Source organism: Grus americana, chromosome 10 (genome assembly GCF_028858705.1).
Source record: "Grus americana isolate bGruAme1 chromosome 10, bGruAme1.mat, whole genome shotgun sequence".
Classification (NCBI taxonomy): Eukaryota; Metazoa; Chordata; class Aves; order Gruiformes; family Gruidae; genus Grus; species Grus americana.
Window position 1 is genome coordinate 13,340,991 of NC_072861.1, and position 18,011 is coordinate 13,359,001.

General features: G+C 38.0%; 1 protein-coding gene across 5 annotated transcripts in view; it reads left to right on the top strand.

Moving 5' to 3' along the window:
* Window positions 1–18,011, top strand: part of PDE8A (phosphodiesterase 8A) — a 156,514-nt gene that overhangs the window by 112,799 nt on the left and 25,704 nt on the right. For all 5 annotated transcript variants that reach the window (XM_054836356.1, XM_054836357.1, XM_054836358.1 and 2 more), the window contains 7 exons: window positions 5,132–5,188; window positions 7,649–7,839; window positions 9,018–9,074; window positions 11,382–11,439; window positions 12,915–13,003; window positions 13,245–13,323; window positions 14,671–14,808. In XM_054836356.1, the coding sequence (XP_054692331.1) occupies window positions 5,132–5,188; window positions 7,649–7,839; window positions 9,018–9,074; window positions 11,382–11,439; window positions 12,915–13,003; window positions 13,245–13,323; window positions 14,671–14,808 (669 nt within the window). The remainder of the gene's footprint in view (window positions 1–5,131; window positions 5,189–7,648; window positions 7,840–9,017; window positions 9,075–11,381; window positions 11,440–12,914; window positions 13,004–13,244; window positions 13,324–14,670; window positions 14,809–18,011) is intronic.

Consider the following 18,011-nt stretch of genomic DNA (forward strand, 5'->3'; position numbering starts at 1 on the left):
AATTTCTGCTGTTAATAGATCCTGAACCAGTTAAAGTGTGGTATAAATCTGTGAGTTCATTTGAGCTTTCATTTTCTGGGGTCATAAATCTATGCTTAAAACAGCAGGTTCAGAAAAAGGATTTTTTTTGTTTTGTAAAATTCATCCCTTTGTTTTTCTTAGAATTATCAAAATTCAGTTTATGTTAACAGTCCTGTAGCTCCTAGCATATCTTGATGATCAAGACTGTCAAATCTTGCTGTGATGAGTCAGCTCATGCTGATTTATATCATGTACGTAGTATATGTAGAAAACCTAAGTATATATTTTAAAATAAGATAAAACACTTCTTTGTGATGTCTTAAAATATTGGTCTGAGTAAAATGATGAATTTTGCTGGCTGTAGTCCATTAGGACCAGCGATAAAGTCTTACGTCTAATCATTGTAGTTATTTGTGTCATATATTAGAATGAATCAGAGTCTTGAGGTTGAAGTCTTTATTTGAAGAGGCAGTTAGTTAGTGTTAAACTAGTAACAGTAATTCTCCTCTCATTGTCTGCTTTCTAAACCCAGATGTTAGCTGTACAGCAGCCATTTGCATCTGCAATCCATTCAGCACGAGTTTATATCACTTCTTTGTTCAAGTCAGTTGCAGAAAAAATAAGCTGTCACATCTCCTCCCACAAACTCTAACCTGGAAAAGGTGAGAAGAGCGGCAGGAGCAGAAATGGTTCCAGCTGCTCTTTTGTCAGGGGGGATGCTAGTAGAAAGCCAGGGCTGTGCATGGCAATTACATGCCCAGACAAAGAGTCATTCCTGTTATCTCCACAGCCCCATCTGTGGCAGAAAGGAAGTGATGGAGCAGTTGTGGATTGTGGAGGAGGATTTCGGGTGAGGGTTCCTGCTCCCCAGGACGCCAGCAGCTCCTTGGCCAGCCCTTCTCGGGAGTGGGTAGTGCTGCAGCAGCCTGCGGTTCCAGCTCTGACAACGGTTACCTTGGTCTGCACAGGGTTCTACTATAAAACATCCCGCAAAAGCTTCATAAAAGAAGTGACTTAAGAAAATCACCCTCCAGAAGGAATGTTTTTGCTCGTCCATAGAAGGAGTATTGCATGGGAGTTAATAGCCAAAGGATTTTTTGGGGGCTGACTCTGCCCTTTTAAGAGGTTTGCTCTCTTCTCCAATTGGTGATGGTAAGAGAGGCATTTTGGAGAAAGCCAAGATATGAGACCTCTAGCAAATAGGAGACCTGTGGGCTGCTTTGATGTGTCCCACACGCCAACCAGGCAGTTCATTGCCATAGGGAGCATGTGGATCAAGCTGGCTTTATTTCCACCCTTTATTCCTATATACATTTATTCATTGAGTAAGTTCATTTAAAGTTTTTCTTTAAAAGTAGAAAAAAACCCAAAAAACAAACAACCCAGCAACCATGAACAGACCATTCCTGTAGATTCTGTTCTGGCAGAATGTGAAGAATGACTCATAGTGAGAAGTACTTTATAAGGTTATATCAGGTCAACATTGAGTTTGTTGTACTTTAATCAGATCAGTTACAGTTGTTTGGGTCTGTCTTTTTAAAGCTTATTTCAGTTGTTTTTATTTACCAAACATTCACTTTTCTCTGGACATTGGAAACATGAAGTATTTCTATCAGCAATTTCAATGTTTGCAACTTAGCTGCTACAACATGCACATCATTTCTAGCCAGCGTGAAGCTGCACACAGGAGTCAGTAGAAGACCTCCCCATTGACAGCTATCATATGTGTGGCTAATGCCATGGCCTCGTGACGGATCTCACTTTGTGCCAGGGCCAGGCCTGGTTCGACAGGACAGAAAATATGGTGTTCCAATAAGAAAGGCAAATTTTGGGGAAAATAAGTGCTACCAGCAGTAGTTCAGCAGGTCACAGAATGTAAAATGGCCGCAGTTGCTGTGTGTAAGCATTTAAAGTAGCCTGGAGTTGATTATCTGCTGTGTCTCTAAGCAGAGGGTGTAAACACTTGCTGCTGCAGTAACTGAGCTGCCGTCTGCAATTAAAGCTAACTAGTAGTTGCTGCCCTGCAGCCTGCTATTACAGGCATCTCTCACTCCCCAGACCTGGAGGAACTGAGCTGCAGCTATCATGGAAGTTGCACTAGCACAGATGAGTCAAAAAGATTTGCATTTTCAAAAGACTGAGACTTAGTTACTGTTGCAAACTATTCTAGCACGTAGACGTCTTTGAGACCATGAGCCCTGGCACCAGCCTGCGCTCTTGGGATGGTTTAATTGATCTATCACGATCAATTCAGGAACCTACAACTAGTTCTGTCTCTCTGTCTTCTCATATACTTTCTTACAGGTTTGTGCCTGCCTGGAAGGCTGTCACATGCACAAGTCATGTCTGTCAATCTGAAAATGTACTTGGGTCTTTGTTTTTCAAGTAGGAAAGAAACTTCAAGGAAAAAGTAGCACACGGTGTGAGTGAATAAAGATGTGTTTGTGCTGCTACTGTACATGGGAGCTTTGGCTGGGTTTGGTTTTGTTATAAGCCTGCAGCATTAGAGGTATTTTTAAAGGCTCATTTAGTTCACCGACTGTTGAGAGTTTCTGCTAATCCTTGCTGAAGCCTTGATTTTTTGACACAGTACTTAATCAGCATGTTACTTCTCAGTGCTACCAGCAGCACACAAAAAGTTGAAATGATTAATCAAGTTATTTGAACAGATTTCAACAGGATTAAGAATTAACTGGAGTTCACCAAAATTTTCCAGCTGAGATACAGACCGAGGTTTTTCCTTCTACTCAGGACAGCAAGTTAACGTGTAACAAGACAGTTTATCTCATTTGGGCAGTGCTTGTAACTTGAGCTTAAATGGTGCATAAACAGGTATTTTCAGTGTAGAAATGGCCACAGGTTTCTGGCAGAAAAGTGTTTTTCAGGCTCAGTCCTTTAAATACTTTGATGACTATTAATTCACAACCTTTTTAAAAGAAAGAAGCATCTGAAAAGCAGTATCTGGCAATACTGGGTTTATCTGATTTGTTAAAACTCCCCTTGGACTGGGACTGATAGTCCAAGGATATGCTGGCCTGATAGGTGGGGTTTTACATGCCCCCAAACACCAGTGAAGTTCAGCTTCAGATCTCAGGCCCCTCACTTGCTGAAACCGAAAACACTTGCTGCTTTATGCTGGCAGCTGGGGAGTACAAAAGAAATGTTTCAAAATTTCATTTGAAGTGTGGTTATGGTCAGAGAAGTGACTGTAAAAAGGCATCTCTCAGTAGATATGATCCCTCTGTGTACTTCAGGCATTTCTGCTGATCTCACTGATTCAGGACAAGTGCTAACTACTGTCAGTGCTGCAAAACCAGTAACACTGGTGCCAAGAGCTGGATGATCCCCTCCTGCTACGTGCATTATCAGCAAAAATATTTGCTTTTTTTTAGTGCAGATTTTGAATAATTGGATGATGGGCTACAAAGGAGAATAAAGCAGCTTGATTTTTCCAACCGAAGTGAGATTTTTTGGTCTGGAAATTAGAAAAAATTGACTGGAGAGTATTTAAACTAAGCTGATCCGATCCAGGATGACCGAGAGTAAATCTGGAACCCTTCCATGTCATTTTAACATCAGCTTTTAGAGGCCCTCTTAAATAACACAGGCAAACGCTGGTTCCTGGATTGTTTTTGCAGGCATTATGTTGCCATTTTTCTTTGACTCACGTTTCTTGCTTATTTAATGTTGCAGAGATGATTTCCGAGTTGATAAATAAATAAAATCACACATGAGAAACTCTGAGGGCTGAGCAATGGAGCAGTAAGGTCATGGAGAGACAGGAGTGTGTAATTCTGAAAGATTTTTCTGTGAGACGTGCTGATGATTCTATAAAATTACTTATTGGAAAAACTCTAGACTGCAAAGCAATAAATCTGATCTTCAAGTATGGTTTTACTTTGAAAAACAACAATGTAAAAATGCCACCTCTGTGCTCAACAGATCTTTTCTTTGTACAGATGAATCCAGAGATACCTTCCATTTACTGCATTGCAAAAAATAATTTTATTCTGCTTTTTTACTCCGATACCTTTGAAGAGTCAGTGTAACTCCAAGGACCATTGGTTGGACTCTGCATTTTGAATCAGCAGCATTGTTACTCCTGCGTTTTAGTTTTCATTTCAGATATAAAAGGTGAAAAATATTTAAGCACATAAAAGTGCAGATAGTTGCCTCGTGGGAATTCCCAAAGAACCGAACCTGTGTAATCCTGTTAGTCTCCCTCTGTATTTATGTGTTTAACTGCTTTAGAAAGTCTGTCCCGTACAAATTGAAGAGTCATTCATGTTCAAGCTTGATTACTTGATTAATGATTAATCATATCAAAGAGAACCAGTTGTGATAAAGAGCACTTCTGGTCATTGACCTCCATTGCTTGAAGTGACACATGAGAAGGAAGGATCCCAGCTCAGTTCTTGCATCCTAACCTAAACTGTTTGCCTGTGTTACTTGAACAGAATCTAACGTAGGAATTTCTGCCATGCAGAATGTATGACATATGACAGCATTTTTGCAGGGTTTTTCAAAGCAAAGTTGCGTGCTGAATACACACGTCGTCAAGTATAAATATTTGAGTTCTGAAACCTTCCCTGGAGGGGCTGGGTGGGGAGGAGGGAATGCAGCAAAATGCCCTTGGAGAAATGAAATTGGTGTGTTTTTGTAGCACTCTTGGACACCTGGTTCATGTGAAATTCTAAGAGCAGAGTTACGTATTTTTGCCTTTCTCCTGGAGATTTAATGCTTTTTTGGACTTTAAAAAAAAAGAATTTTTAAACACTTCCATGTTTTGCAGAACAGCTGGAGCGATACAGAGGATACAGAAAAATAACAGTCTGTCTTTCTAACTTGCATGACTAGTCCATTACTTTATGTTTAAAATAGCAATAAAAAATTACTTGAAGAGTAACTTGTTGATTTCTAACTGTGTTAATGCAGCTTAGCATATAAATTTACAAAAGCAGAATAAGGCTTTCATGAAGAAGCAGCCTCATAATAATAGCAATACATCTGTGAGACGGCAGTAAATAAGAAATGTCTTCTCTAACAGAGCTAATTTTTCTTCTTCCTTAGGTGTTTATGTATTAATAAGATCCCTTCTTATTTCTTCTAGGCACCAGTAACAGATGTGCAGTTTGGCCCTATGAGACTTCATCAAGATCAACTTCAGGTATTACAACAATTCAAACTGAAGTCTTAATTTCTAAAGTATCACAGATTTTAGCTTAAACTTTATGACTGGAATTTTTTGGGTATAGAGATCTTCACAGAGCATTTTTGTCAAGTGATGATGTGCACTTAACAGATTTTTATCATGGCATTCTATGTGATATCCGAAAAATCCTGCCTACCTCTTTTCTCCAACCATCTCTCAGCTCATAAAAATAGAGCTATATATATTTCTTTCTGCTATCAGTTAGCCTGTAATCAATTTAGTGTGTGCCTTGGTTTGTATTTTACTAGTAGTCAATTCTTAATCAAAATCTCATCAAAATCATACTAAGCCAAATGTCCTCTCAAGGTCTATTACACCAGCATTATTACTAGCAGCAATCAAACTTGCAGTATCATCACAAAAGATAAGAAGCAAGCATGGCAAAGTATGGGGTTTTTTCTCATTCATTGTTGACTGGCATTAATTCATCTTCCTTTATCTCTTTATTAATAAAGGTCGTATGGTAGTTGTCCCCTTACTTTGTGTGGGATGGGTATGAGGTTTGCAGATACATGACTCCTTTGGACTTCCTCTGAAAATTCTCCTGTATCCCAAGGCATACCAAACCATTAATAATCCAAGATGTTCCTCGGTCAGTAATTGCAAAACTCCTGGGTGAAAGTACTCTGGACCTGATCATTTGAAAACATCTGTCTTCAAGAACTGCAGTTCAACATCTTCCTGAGCTATTGTCAGAACAGACAGTAATATCATTGAACATCAGATCTTAGGACAGCCTCATCCAGCCGTTCCCCAAGTATAAAGCAGAAACATTCCTCGAATATTTCAGCCTCCCTTATTGTTATTAATGATTGTATCACTTTTGTCCAGTCATGGGCACTCTAAAATTCTACCAATTTGTCCTGGTAATACAGCTGGCAGGTATGAGGAAAGGAGAAGTTAGACAACATCACACTGGTGCCAGAGTCAATCGTACAACTCAGATCTGCTGACTTTCAGCATGCTGAAAACCATTCTTCCACTCTTTAAGAGTGTTATAAATTAACTTCACTAAATATAGCCCAAACTATGACATGTTTTTGCAAACAGTTTTGCAGGTTGCTATAAAAGGAATCTGAACTAAATAAGTACAAAGTCCTTCATTCCTACAAAAATATGCACTACATGGGAATGTTAAGATTTACTGGTAGACATTCGACCAACTTGGTCCAAAGTGTAACCAGCAATGGAATTCCTAAGAAGGAAGACACCCAGAAGATAAATGGCAGTGGGATGTGGTATGAGTTACACATGCTCCACATTATTGTCTGACTATAGCATATATCTAAGTGTGGTTTGATTGAATTACTGAAAGATTGGTGTCTTGGGACAATAGACCAAATGCTGGCTTAGTTATCCATCTTTCCCAAAAGGCTGCATATACTGAGTCATCACAGAATCAACACTAACATAGATCTATAGTCTGCCATTCTGTTTTTTCTTTCAGGCAAAAGAAGTTTTCTTCTACAAAATATCCTGATGCAAAGCACAATCACATCACTGAGTCTTCCTTAGCAGACTTTGTTTATGTTCTGTGCCGTATTCAATCCTAGAATTTGAAATCCATTTTAGAAGGAATTGGGCCTTATCATACTTCAAGTATGTAGGCATTGTATTGATTTTTTAAAAGGCTCAGAGAGATTAATGTCATTGACAATTACACAGAAAGTTAGGACAGAGCAAATACTGGCTCATAGATCTGACTTCCAGTTGTGGATTTCAACCACGGTAATCTCCTTCTGTGATACAAATCCCATGGCAAGCTTTGCATAGGAGTCGCATGGGGACGTACTTCATATACAGGGTACTGCTTATGATTTCAGTCTTGCATGAGTTCGTCTTGACCAGCCTGTCTGTAGTTTCCAGAAACCCTGCAGAGTGGGCTGCTTCCAGTACTTTGGGGAACTAGAACAAGATGAAAAGGAAAGCACGTTTTTCATCATGCCATTAAAGCACTGTTAAATATTAATTCACATGAGGTGAACCACAGCATATTTTTTTTCTGGAATATGATCCTGGCAAGAAAAATAAAACCCAAGAAAGCGGTTGTATGTGAGACAATTTCAGAGAAGAAAAGTAGACTTGCTGTTATTTCATGTACACTGTCTGAAATGTAGGCATCTAGTCTCAACTGATTGCCTAAGCTCTCTTGGTAGCTAATGACAAGAGAACCACTTCCCAAACTTGTTCATCCCGTGTGCATATAAATGGCTCTGGCAGACTATTTTATCCACTCAAAACACCTCTGTATACAATTATAAAAAGCAATAGTCTGTAGAAAGCAATTTTCTCAAAACCAATGGATTAAGCCTTGGAAGTGGCTTTAAAAAACATGTTAAGAACAGGCAAAAGTCACAGAATCTACTGTATACGTAAGGCTTGTTTGTAATGATTCACTGTCTGTCTTTGACCCAGGTACTTCTAGTGTTTGCCAAAGAAGATAACCAGAGTAACGGGTTCTGTTGGGCATGTGAGAAAGCTGGATTTCGATGTAATATTGCCAGGACGCCTGAGTCTGCGCTAGAATGTTTTCTTGATAAACACCATGACATTATCATTATTGACCATAGACATTCCAGATACTTTGATGCAGAAGCATTATGCAGGTAAGCACCATTTCAGTGTAATTAATGCTTAACCATATAGTTAACACATCATGAAAGGTTTTTTTGCTTTTATACGACCCTTTTGTAAAATCTATTGAACGTTAATATTTTTTTTGGACAGATGTCCGCTGGCAGCATCAATTAATGTTACCTCAGTGCTTTACATCTGATAGCAGCAGCATTTTTTGTTGTGCACTAGGATATCTGAAGCTCTATCTGGCTTGGAGCCACAGTGTACAAATTTCTTGCCATAGTGAACTTTTTTTAACTTCTTTTTCTTTTTTTTTTTTTTTTCAAATACCTGGTTCCTTGTTTGCACATTAAATTAACTGCCACGATCACATGTGCCACCAAGCAATTTAATCATATGTTCACTTCATTAATGTTCTGAATTTTTTGAAATGTCACTTGCTGTTGAGTAACTCCAGATGCAAATAGGCAGTGTTTTGTGTGCACGTTTCCATACCTACAACATTTGAAAATCTGTTATGAAGAGCAAAGTTGCAAACTGATTCCAAAAATACTTTCACAAACTGCTGTAAAGTATGAAAAAAGGGGGAAAGGAGTCTCTCCACAGAGACACGACAGGCAGTGGTGCTTTGCTTCAGTGACTTTCCAGTGAAATACCCCTTGGGAATGTGTCTAGACTAAATAACAGTCTATGGGGTGGGGGTGGCAGGGTCAGATTATGTACCCTGGGTGAGTGTGGTGGGTTCAGGGCACTGGGACAAAGGCTCTTCTCCTTGCTAAACTAAAGTAACTAGATAAAATCTTTCTCAGGCAAAGGCTAGATATCAGTGCTGTTCCCCTTGTTACAATTTTACAGTTCTGTCCCAGAATAAAGTAAAATGCTCCTTAAATGAGTGAGGCAAAGTCCTGCAAACAAGTCCATTCCATGCTGTTTCAGAAGGGAGAATTTTTGCTATTCCCCCACTGAGAATATTCAAGGTTTAGATTAATATACGTTCTCTGTGTCTTTTTTTTTTTCATGGAGTCTCAGACACTGCTAAATTTATCCTCCTTTCTTAGTGGTCCAGCAGGCTCGAGATTTGATTTTTGTTTTGTTGTTAAACCCTTTAAAAGAGACATTTTAAGAAAAGTACTGTGTGAAGATTCTGTAAAGTCATGTTTTCTGAAATGTGAACTTAAAAAATGTTAAACTTGCTTTTTATTTAAAGGTCTATCAGAACAACGAAGCCCTCAGAAAATACAGTTATTATTGGTGTAGTACGAAGGTAAATACTCGTATCTTTACTTTCATGTGATCAACAAAATGTAAATCTTAGCATTGTAAAAGTAAATATTACATTAAAAAATTTGAATTAGAACTTCTTACTGTGCTAGTAATAATGTGTTATAGAATTTTCACCATCCTTGACCACAGGATTGGGACAAGATTTTTGATTTCTAGTTTTTGCTAAAGAGGTCTCACTTCAGATTATTTTGGTTTGTTTTGTTTTTTCCCCTCTCCTGATCACTGGAGGCTTTAGGAGTATGTTTCAAATAACCTCTGCAACATCATGTACGGAACTGTGGAACTGCCTCATGGATCTGTATTTTGATATTAATAAAAATAACACTTTGAACCTTTATTGATCTGTCTTTCAGTCTGATTAATCTCAGCACAAACAGGAGAACTGTTGAGTTACAAAAAAAGATATAGAACAATTTGGTCAGTATAAAGTAGCATCTGACTGTAGAAGTTTTAAAAATAAAATAGATTATATTATGACATCTCAGTAAAGCAGTGCATATGCTTTTTTCCTCTTCCTCCCTCTGAAAACATTACTTATATATCATAAAATAATGTAAAGTAACAAAAATGCAAGATATTTCATCTGATATGAAATAAATGGAAGATAATTTCCTCAAAGTACAATTTTGGGAATGTCCATTTCTCAGAAAACATTTATTCTGAAAGCCAATTCAGAGGTATTGAAATTTCCCATTAAAAATCCTGTTTTCCACCACCATCTCTAGTCAACAAAAGACCCTCATTAAACATTTCAAGGGATTCCATTGTGAATATCATCTTTAATGTTTTTATGCCAGGAAGTCTTCTGACTATGGTAACCATTGCTTTTACAGTCAGAATTGTCTCTCATCGAACTAATGCAAAAGAAAAGAAAAAAAGGAGCAAAAGAGCAAACAGTAACTCAAGAGCTTCTTCGGGTACATCAGCGAGAAAGACACCTGTGGTTCTGTGGGCCAGCAGTTCCTCTCAAAAGTGAGGAGAGCTTGGAAGCTGGGCTTGCTAACTCACAATTAGGAAGCTGCTCAAAAGGGGTTTTCCCTGTAGTTTGTTTTTGTCTTTTCAAAATGCTCACATTGTGTGTAGGGACAAGATGATAGCCCCTTGAGGTGACAATATCGCAGAAGCTTGAGCTCTCCAACTTTTCAGATTTATCTGGCTACTGGAAACTTCCAAAGTGAGTTTGCCTTCCACTGGGACTGAGTTGACTGTGTCACGTTCCCATGTGCTAAACACAAGCGTTCTCAAGTTGCCATTTAGGATTTCACAGACAGAGCACTTTCACACACTTCCTTTCTTGCTGCAAGAAGCATATTTGTGAAAAAGCCTGACATTTAGCCAATAGCATATGGAGAGTCTTCTCCTTCATTTTCCTGCAGTTCAGTTCATTGGTTTGGGGTTGTTTTTTTTTCCTCCCTGCAGAATGGCTGTCCTCTGTGCTTCTGGGAGCCAGCATTACCAGATAGCCAGCATGAGGAATGGGGAGGTTTTTCTGACAGCTGCCCTTCTCTCTCTGCTTAATCTTGGGCAAACCTGGTACTTCAGTAGGCATCATTCTCTTTATGCATAAGAAACAGGTGCGCGGAAAACAAAAAGAAGAGGTGCCATAAGATCCAAAATTTCACACATAAAAGCTATTGTGCCATCTGCTAAACTTGACCAGCTTCCATCTGCTCATTTACAGAAACTTAACATAATGGCCTTTCTTCGAGATTCCAGCCATACATTCACATATGTTGGAGTGTCTTTTAACAGTTAGTACAGCCAAGGTTTTCAAAATGATTCAGATATCTCATTTTAGGAGTATGTGACCTACTAGAAGGCACTGGGTAGGCGACGCTAGAAAATCCATCCTCATTCTGGCATCTTGAGTAGCCCACTTAAAGATTTGGTACACTCAGATAAGAAGTAATTTCTTGAAACTTTGGCCATGTAGACTTCCAAGTGCATCTTTGATTAGGGACAGCATAAACAACAAAGAATCCAGCACCCAAAACGAAGGAATAGTCCAACAATCTAGCTAATCAATTTGTTTTCTTGAAGCATTAGTTTTCTGTGATGCAAGCAGCTCATTACATGCAAAAAAGAAAATAATATTTTGGTTCATTTGTGCCAAAGATGAAAGCTTATAAAAAACACAAAAAATATGCTTTATTCATAGATCCTATAAGTATCCAGCTGTATTAGCCTTTAGTGTGACATCTAGGGTACAGGTATGTCAATGGCTTGTGAAATATGGTCTCAGTTGACTACAGAAATAATTTCAGACTTTATCATCTTTCTTTAAAAGGCATGCTGATCGTGAAGAGTCATCAATATTGCCCCTGATCGCTGCTGGCTTCACGAGGGTATGTATGTTTTATACTCTGCTAAGTTGCTCTGACATTCCAAAATTGCCGTGCAAGAAACTATCCAGAAGTTTGGCTGTCAGTGATTGTGTCAGTAATGCAACCTGTAAATCTTGTTCATGCTGCTTATTCTTATATGTGTATATATCCCAATTCTGAACTACCATACACCAGTAGAATCGGAATAATGCTGACTAGGTAGGTGGACATTCTCAGGAATACAAGACGTGGTGCTGAGACTTTTCTGCTTTATACATGTATTTCAGAGTAAGTACATAATGCTCTGTTTGAAAAGCTGGCATTGACATAATTGACTAGTGACTATAGGAGAGCCTGAGAACAGCTTGCAATGAACAACAGAACGTGCTGTGGGAAATCTCTTCTATCAAATGCCGATTCACATCTGTAAACAGGCTTCAGACACTGCCAAGTGCTATTATCTATTGTTTGGAGGCACCTGAAAAGTATTACATTGAATCTGTTCCTTGGCAACTATTCCAATTAAGCAGGAAAGGTGCTTATTAGTGCGTCAGTTAAGTGGATTCTTTATTGTACATTAAGCTGACAATGGAACAAAAATGTGCATGATTTACAGTGTGATTCAGAGTATTTGGTTGCACGCTCACCAGATTTTTTGCTATCCCATCACAATCCATTTGCACCTATTTGCTTATTTGTAGTAAGGTCCTAATATAGGAAGTGCTAAAGCCTGAAAATAACTGTACTTATGTGCCCACTGGAATGACTCTGTACATACAAGTAATGCCACACAGGCTCTGAATTATTTATGGATCAGAGCCTTGGAGATAGGACTAATGGCAAAGCATAGAAAATTTCGTTTAGCGGCCTTGATGTGGTGGCTTACCTTTTATAATCAATCCTCCCTCTGAACTATCAATGTCTGTGGCAGTTTAGCATGAACAAAGATTTAACATTCAGGCTCATACCTGTTAAATATGTTTTAAAAAACCATCAAAGATACTGAAGTCATTGCTATACAAGCCCCAAAATGCATAATTGTATCCAGTAGCAGGTGTATTTGTCAAGAAGTTTTGCTTTCTTCTATGCATACAATTTGGGGTATTAGCAATTCGAAACTCATAATAATCTCAAATTTTGATGACTTGAGACACAACATAATTTGTGCAATGTTATTTAAAATAAGTAGCATGAAAGCATATAACTTTATTAAAAGTAGATTATTTTATTTATTAACCATACTGACAGCCACAGAGAATAAACAGATTGGTTAAACCTCATTGCCATGAGGATCTGTCACCTTTTCAAAATGTAGTAACCTGACAAATTTTACTAGTCCCAAAATATAATCTTCTTATGTTGCTTGTGTTACAACATGTTCATTTTTGGCATATCTACTCCTTTTTTGTTCTTTACCAAGCAAAAAAACCCAGAGCTTCATACCCTTGAGTACAGAAATGTGTATTAATGAAATATTTCTAACCTTTTATTTGCAGAGATATGTAGAAAATTCTAATATAATGGCCTGTTACAATGAGTTGATTCAGCTGGAATTTGGAGAGGTGCGGGCACAATTCAAACTAAGGTAATTTTAACAAAAACATCATCAACAAAAAAATGCCAATTCAGTCACGTCCTTAAAAGAGTATTTATTTTATTGTACTGTAGTTAATTATACAATGTCAGTTAGCTGAAGAAAACATGTTAATCATTAAAGTACAATTTTATTCAGTATGGAGTTGCAATACCTTATTGTCATATACAGAATTACATGGATTAAATTTAATCAGAGGCCTTTTTTTTCTTTTTTTTTTTTTTGTCTCCAGGGCATGTAATTCATTATTTACAGCATTAGAGAAAAGTCAAGAAGCCATTGAGATCACAAGTGAAGACCATGTAATACAGGTTTGTTCCAGTTATAAGTACAGAAGATTGCTCTGTGGACTGACTGTTTTTTATTTCATCCGTGATTACATTTACTCTTTCTTATAGTCCAAGAATCTAACCTAACTTAATGGTTCTAAAAAGACTGGAGTGAGTTTAGCTGTAGAGAAGAATTTTCTCCATGTAAAATATCTTGCATAAATCAAGTAAATTTTAAGGGGGATTGTTGTTTCTGAATGAATAAGGATTAGTCTCTTGTTTTTATTTTTTGTAATGATTCTTTTTATATCATGAATGAATGCAGCCACTGGCTTGTATGCATTCTTTTCCAAAAATATTGTATGTTAATTTGATGCTCTTGAAAAGCAAATCTAATTGAAGTTCTATTTAAATATAGTACACTTTTTTTTTTTTGGCCTAAATCTGATACTGTTTGATGCATTGGGATTTTTTGGCCAACTGTTTTTGAATGTAATCATCTCCTAAAATTATTTTCAAAAAAGGCAAAAGAAATTGTGCTTAGGTTTGCAGTCCTGAAAAACACCATCTTTATAAGGAAGTTAGTTCCATCCCTAGCTATGAAGGCTGTGAGGAGCGATTTTATTATCAGTAAAGAGCTTGAGTGTCAGCCTCTGGGAGTTAGCACATGCATATAAATTGTACTCTCTTGACCCAAATCTTGACAATGGCAGTTTCATTGAAGGATGTGCCTTCTTCATCCCTTTTACAAAAATAACAGAAGATATCCTGAAGTTGTTTTAAATATGTTTTTTCGGACCAAATTTTGTCCCTGTGCAGACAGCCCCAGAATATGAGACAACCGATATGTGCAAGAGTCCTGGATCTCCAGCAGACAGGGCTTTCTCACATAGGGGGGAACCGTTTGGAAGGAACTTTTAGGGGGGAACCTTTAGGCGCAGAGGGCACCAGTGGCACCTTTTTTATTTCTCTCATATTGAAACACTGTAAGTTGTGAGGCGTTCAGATGCTGTTATGGTACCTGGGTACCAGGTGTGATTTTTAGGAACACCGAGGCAGGTTTGAGGTGTATAGGTTTGAGAACTGACTGAGCTCATTTTTCAGGATCTTATGTTGTCTGTCTAAACTCTGTGGATATGTAATACTCAGCTGTTTCCATAATTTCCCTCTCTTTGCTCACATGCACACTTCTACACAACTCTTCTAGCATAGACATTCCTGTTTTGCTTCACAAAGAAAAAAATGTAGACATCTCTCTCAGAAGCAGTACATACAAAGATCTATTTCAGGCTGGGAAAGAGATCCGTTGGTTTAGCAAATAGAAAAAAGAGATTCTGTTGTGCTTTAAGTATTCTGTTGAATGGTTGTTTGTTTGTTTGTATTTCACAGTACGTCAATCCTGCTTTTGAAACAGTGATGGGCTATCAAATAGGTGAACTAATAGGAAAGGAATTAACAGAAGTGCCTATAAATGAAAAAAAAGCTGATTTCCTAGATACAATTAATTCCTGCATAAAGATAGGAAAGGTGAGTAATCGCTTACCATTTGCTACCTGTAAAAGTTATTATTGTCTAGGGATAACACATGATGTAAATTGCAGCTTCACAGACACACAGTATTTGCAGCTTTCTTATTCAAACAAGAAGAGAAAGTAAAAAATGCTCTTTTTTTTCAGGGCTTCTTTTTTCTTGCTTGGAAGAGGTACATGTTTTATGAAAATGAGTGGCTTGCTGTGTTTCTTTATAATACATGCTGTATGTAGCAAAAGGTATGGGAATACCAAAAAGAAATGGGATGGATGTACATGTTATCCAGTGAGATGTAAATGAGAAAAGAACCATGTTGAAGTATTTCAGCATGAAATGTGGAAGCTGATTTGCAAGTTTAGAATGTAAAGATATCAGAAGAGACATTTGCAATATCACTTGAGAGTGACAGGCAGTGTCAGCTGCCAGCTGCCACTATCTTTTATTCTCTAATGACATGGGATCTGTCTAATGGATTTCCATTAGAAATGTTTGTTGCACCAAGAAAGTGCACGGAGGAAGCGCAGCTGGCTTCAAGGGAGGTCATTACAGGGAGACATTGCGGTTTGCCTGGTAGCAACATGATGTTCCTTTGGAACTGTTGTGGCTGCAGTGTGAGGATCCACCTAGGAGCTTTCATTTGCATTTTGACAACGAGGTGTAAATGCTTCTGATGTCATTGAACATGTCATCGTACCTTATAGGAAGACGATCATGGAAGTGACACAAAGAGATTTGGGAATTGGCGTGTTTGTAGATGCGTCATGGCCCATGCTCAGACCTGAGTCAGGATAGCTAGTTGGGTCATACTGTGACTTGTCTGCGGGGAAGCACCATGTTATTGACACAGAGCAGGGGGATGCTAAAATGAATCATGGCACTCTGTGTATCTAGGCAGTGATGCGAAAGCACCGATGCAAAGTTGTGATGAGTCATACTGTGTAAATCAGGGTACTAACACAAGCATTCATCAACAAAAGCTGCACTCTAGCTGGGTGCGGATTGCTTGTGCCTTTCAACAAGAATGTGTCGCTCATTTCTACGTGTATTGGCCTTTTGGAGGAGATCGCAGCAATAGACAATAGCTTGGATTATGGTGCTTCACACCTCTCTTGGCTGACCGAAATCATTTCACTAAATGTGTGTAATACAAACCCAATGTTATGAGGGAGTATTTATTGAGTTATAATTCAAATATATTACACGTGTCAGGCTTTAAATCCACAGCATCGATTCTCAAGATACGGATTGAATTTTTAATATTTTAGTGTGCTGATAAAAATGTCTTTAATAACAGAAATATATTTTACTCTATGAATGATAGACATCTAACCCTAATCCATCTCTTTCCTTGCACTTATTTTACTCCTGGCTGTAGGACTTCCAACTGCAAGGGCTAATGAAATACTACTTATTTAAACCTGTCTGTCTGGAACAGCTTAAGCTGTTTTAGGTGGATATGTTCTGTTTACATGTTTTTTGTATTTCCCTTTGGAACATTTTATAGTATGCAATCTATGTAGGCTTACATTTATATATTAATAGAAAAATGAATTGCAAATTAAATTCTTAGAGGAAGTATTTGCAAGTAGAGGTTAACTGTGCATAGCAACCTTTGAAATACTGCAGCCCTTTGAAGGTGCTTTAGTTTGAAATAATTTCTGTTAAGATGTTACAGCATTTTCAGAGGTGCCTAACTTATGTCTGGATCATTCTGACATGGTCTGTATGTTGTTTTCAGGCTTGTGATTTGTTTATATCGTAAATTTAAATAGCTGCTTTCTATTACAATAGGCTATATATTGGCTTCTATAGGTTGTAGCATACCAAAAAAGCCAACTGTCTACTACTGTGATATTCTCCTATCAATCGATTTGGCTTTTCTGTTTTGAACAAACATGGTAATATAACAAAAATAATGGAAAGCAGGATTTTCTGATCTTGAGAAAAATGTAAGCTGTATAAAATCTACTTCTGGTCTTTAAATGGAATTGAGGAAGATGAACCCTAGCAGCATTTCCCCTCTTGTGCTGACAAACATAGTGCTGTGAGTAAGTTCAGTATATCCAAACAAAAGTTCATAGGCATTATACACAAAAATTGCTAATTGCATGGTACATAGGGATTCTTGGGTCAGGATGTTGTTTCTCTTAACAAAAAAAAATATCTCTGGAAGTTCATTTTTTTTGTTACCACAGCTGGGTGTAATTTGCAAGAAGCCAACGTTATTGAAAGGCATTTTCACCCTTCCGTATTTGAGGAGTTAAAAACCAAGTTGTACTTTCTTCATTCTTCTGTTTCATGATTGAAATTACATCCATTAAGATGAAATTTGCAATTCTGAGTAGAATTCTTGTTGCCTCTGATCTCTGCAGTTTAACACAAAGCTCTCTATCTTTTCCTTTTTCTGAAGTGAGATGGATAGCTATTGATAAATCAGACAAGACATGCAATTCCTCTCACTCCTTGGGAATTATTTCCAAGATAGCTATCTTTGCAGAGAGGGTGGGAGAGCGATCAAGCTCTGTGATAAAGGTCTATGGCAATTCCTTCTTAACTCACCCTTACTTTCTGTGATACTGTTTTCATGACATCTTGTGTTTATTTTGGTTTGCTCTGTTTTCTACAAGTAGCTCGCTGAACTTTGCTGTTTAGTGCAAGAAGCCTCAATCTAAAAGGAAGGCTGAATCGGGGGATTATTTACTCTGCATGTGAGTGTTCAGTGGATAGATGCGTGCCATGGCCTTCGTAATGAAGTTTGAAACCTCAGTGTTGATTTGCTCTATAAAGGGTGAAACTGTTTTCTTTAGCGTGTGTGGCTTCTACTCTGCACCGGATCCCAGCACGCCAGGCTGTGCAGAAGTGACTGATCACTGTCACTTGTGTGGCTGTAATCTAGACATAAGGATGAGCTTGACTGACAGCACGTCTTGTGAAATAGCTCTTCTCTGTTGGATTGCTGACAGAGGCTCTGTGAGAGAGCATATGGTGTTCTTAAAATATGGTTAAGTAACATCCCTGGGAGAACTTTACCTACCAGCAGGAGTTTGGCTTGGACCTCCTATTTCTCAGAATTCTGCTGACCTTTTCCCTCACACATTTCCTGCCACAGTTTCACAGGTTTTAGAAATTCACAAGTTGAAGAATCGATCTGTTGACTAAGAAGAGCACATTAGTGGATAACCTGTCTTGAAAAGGATGCA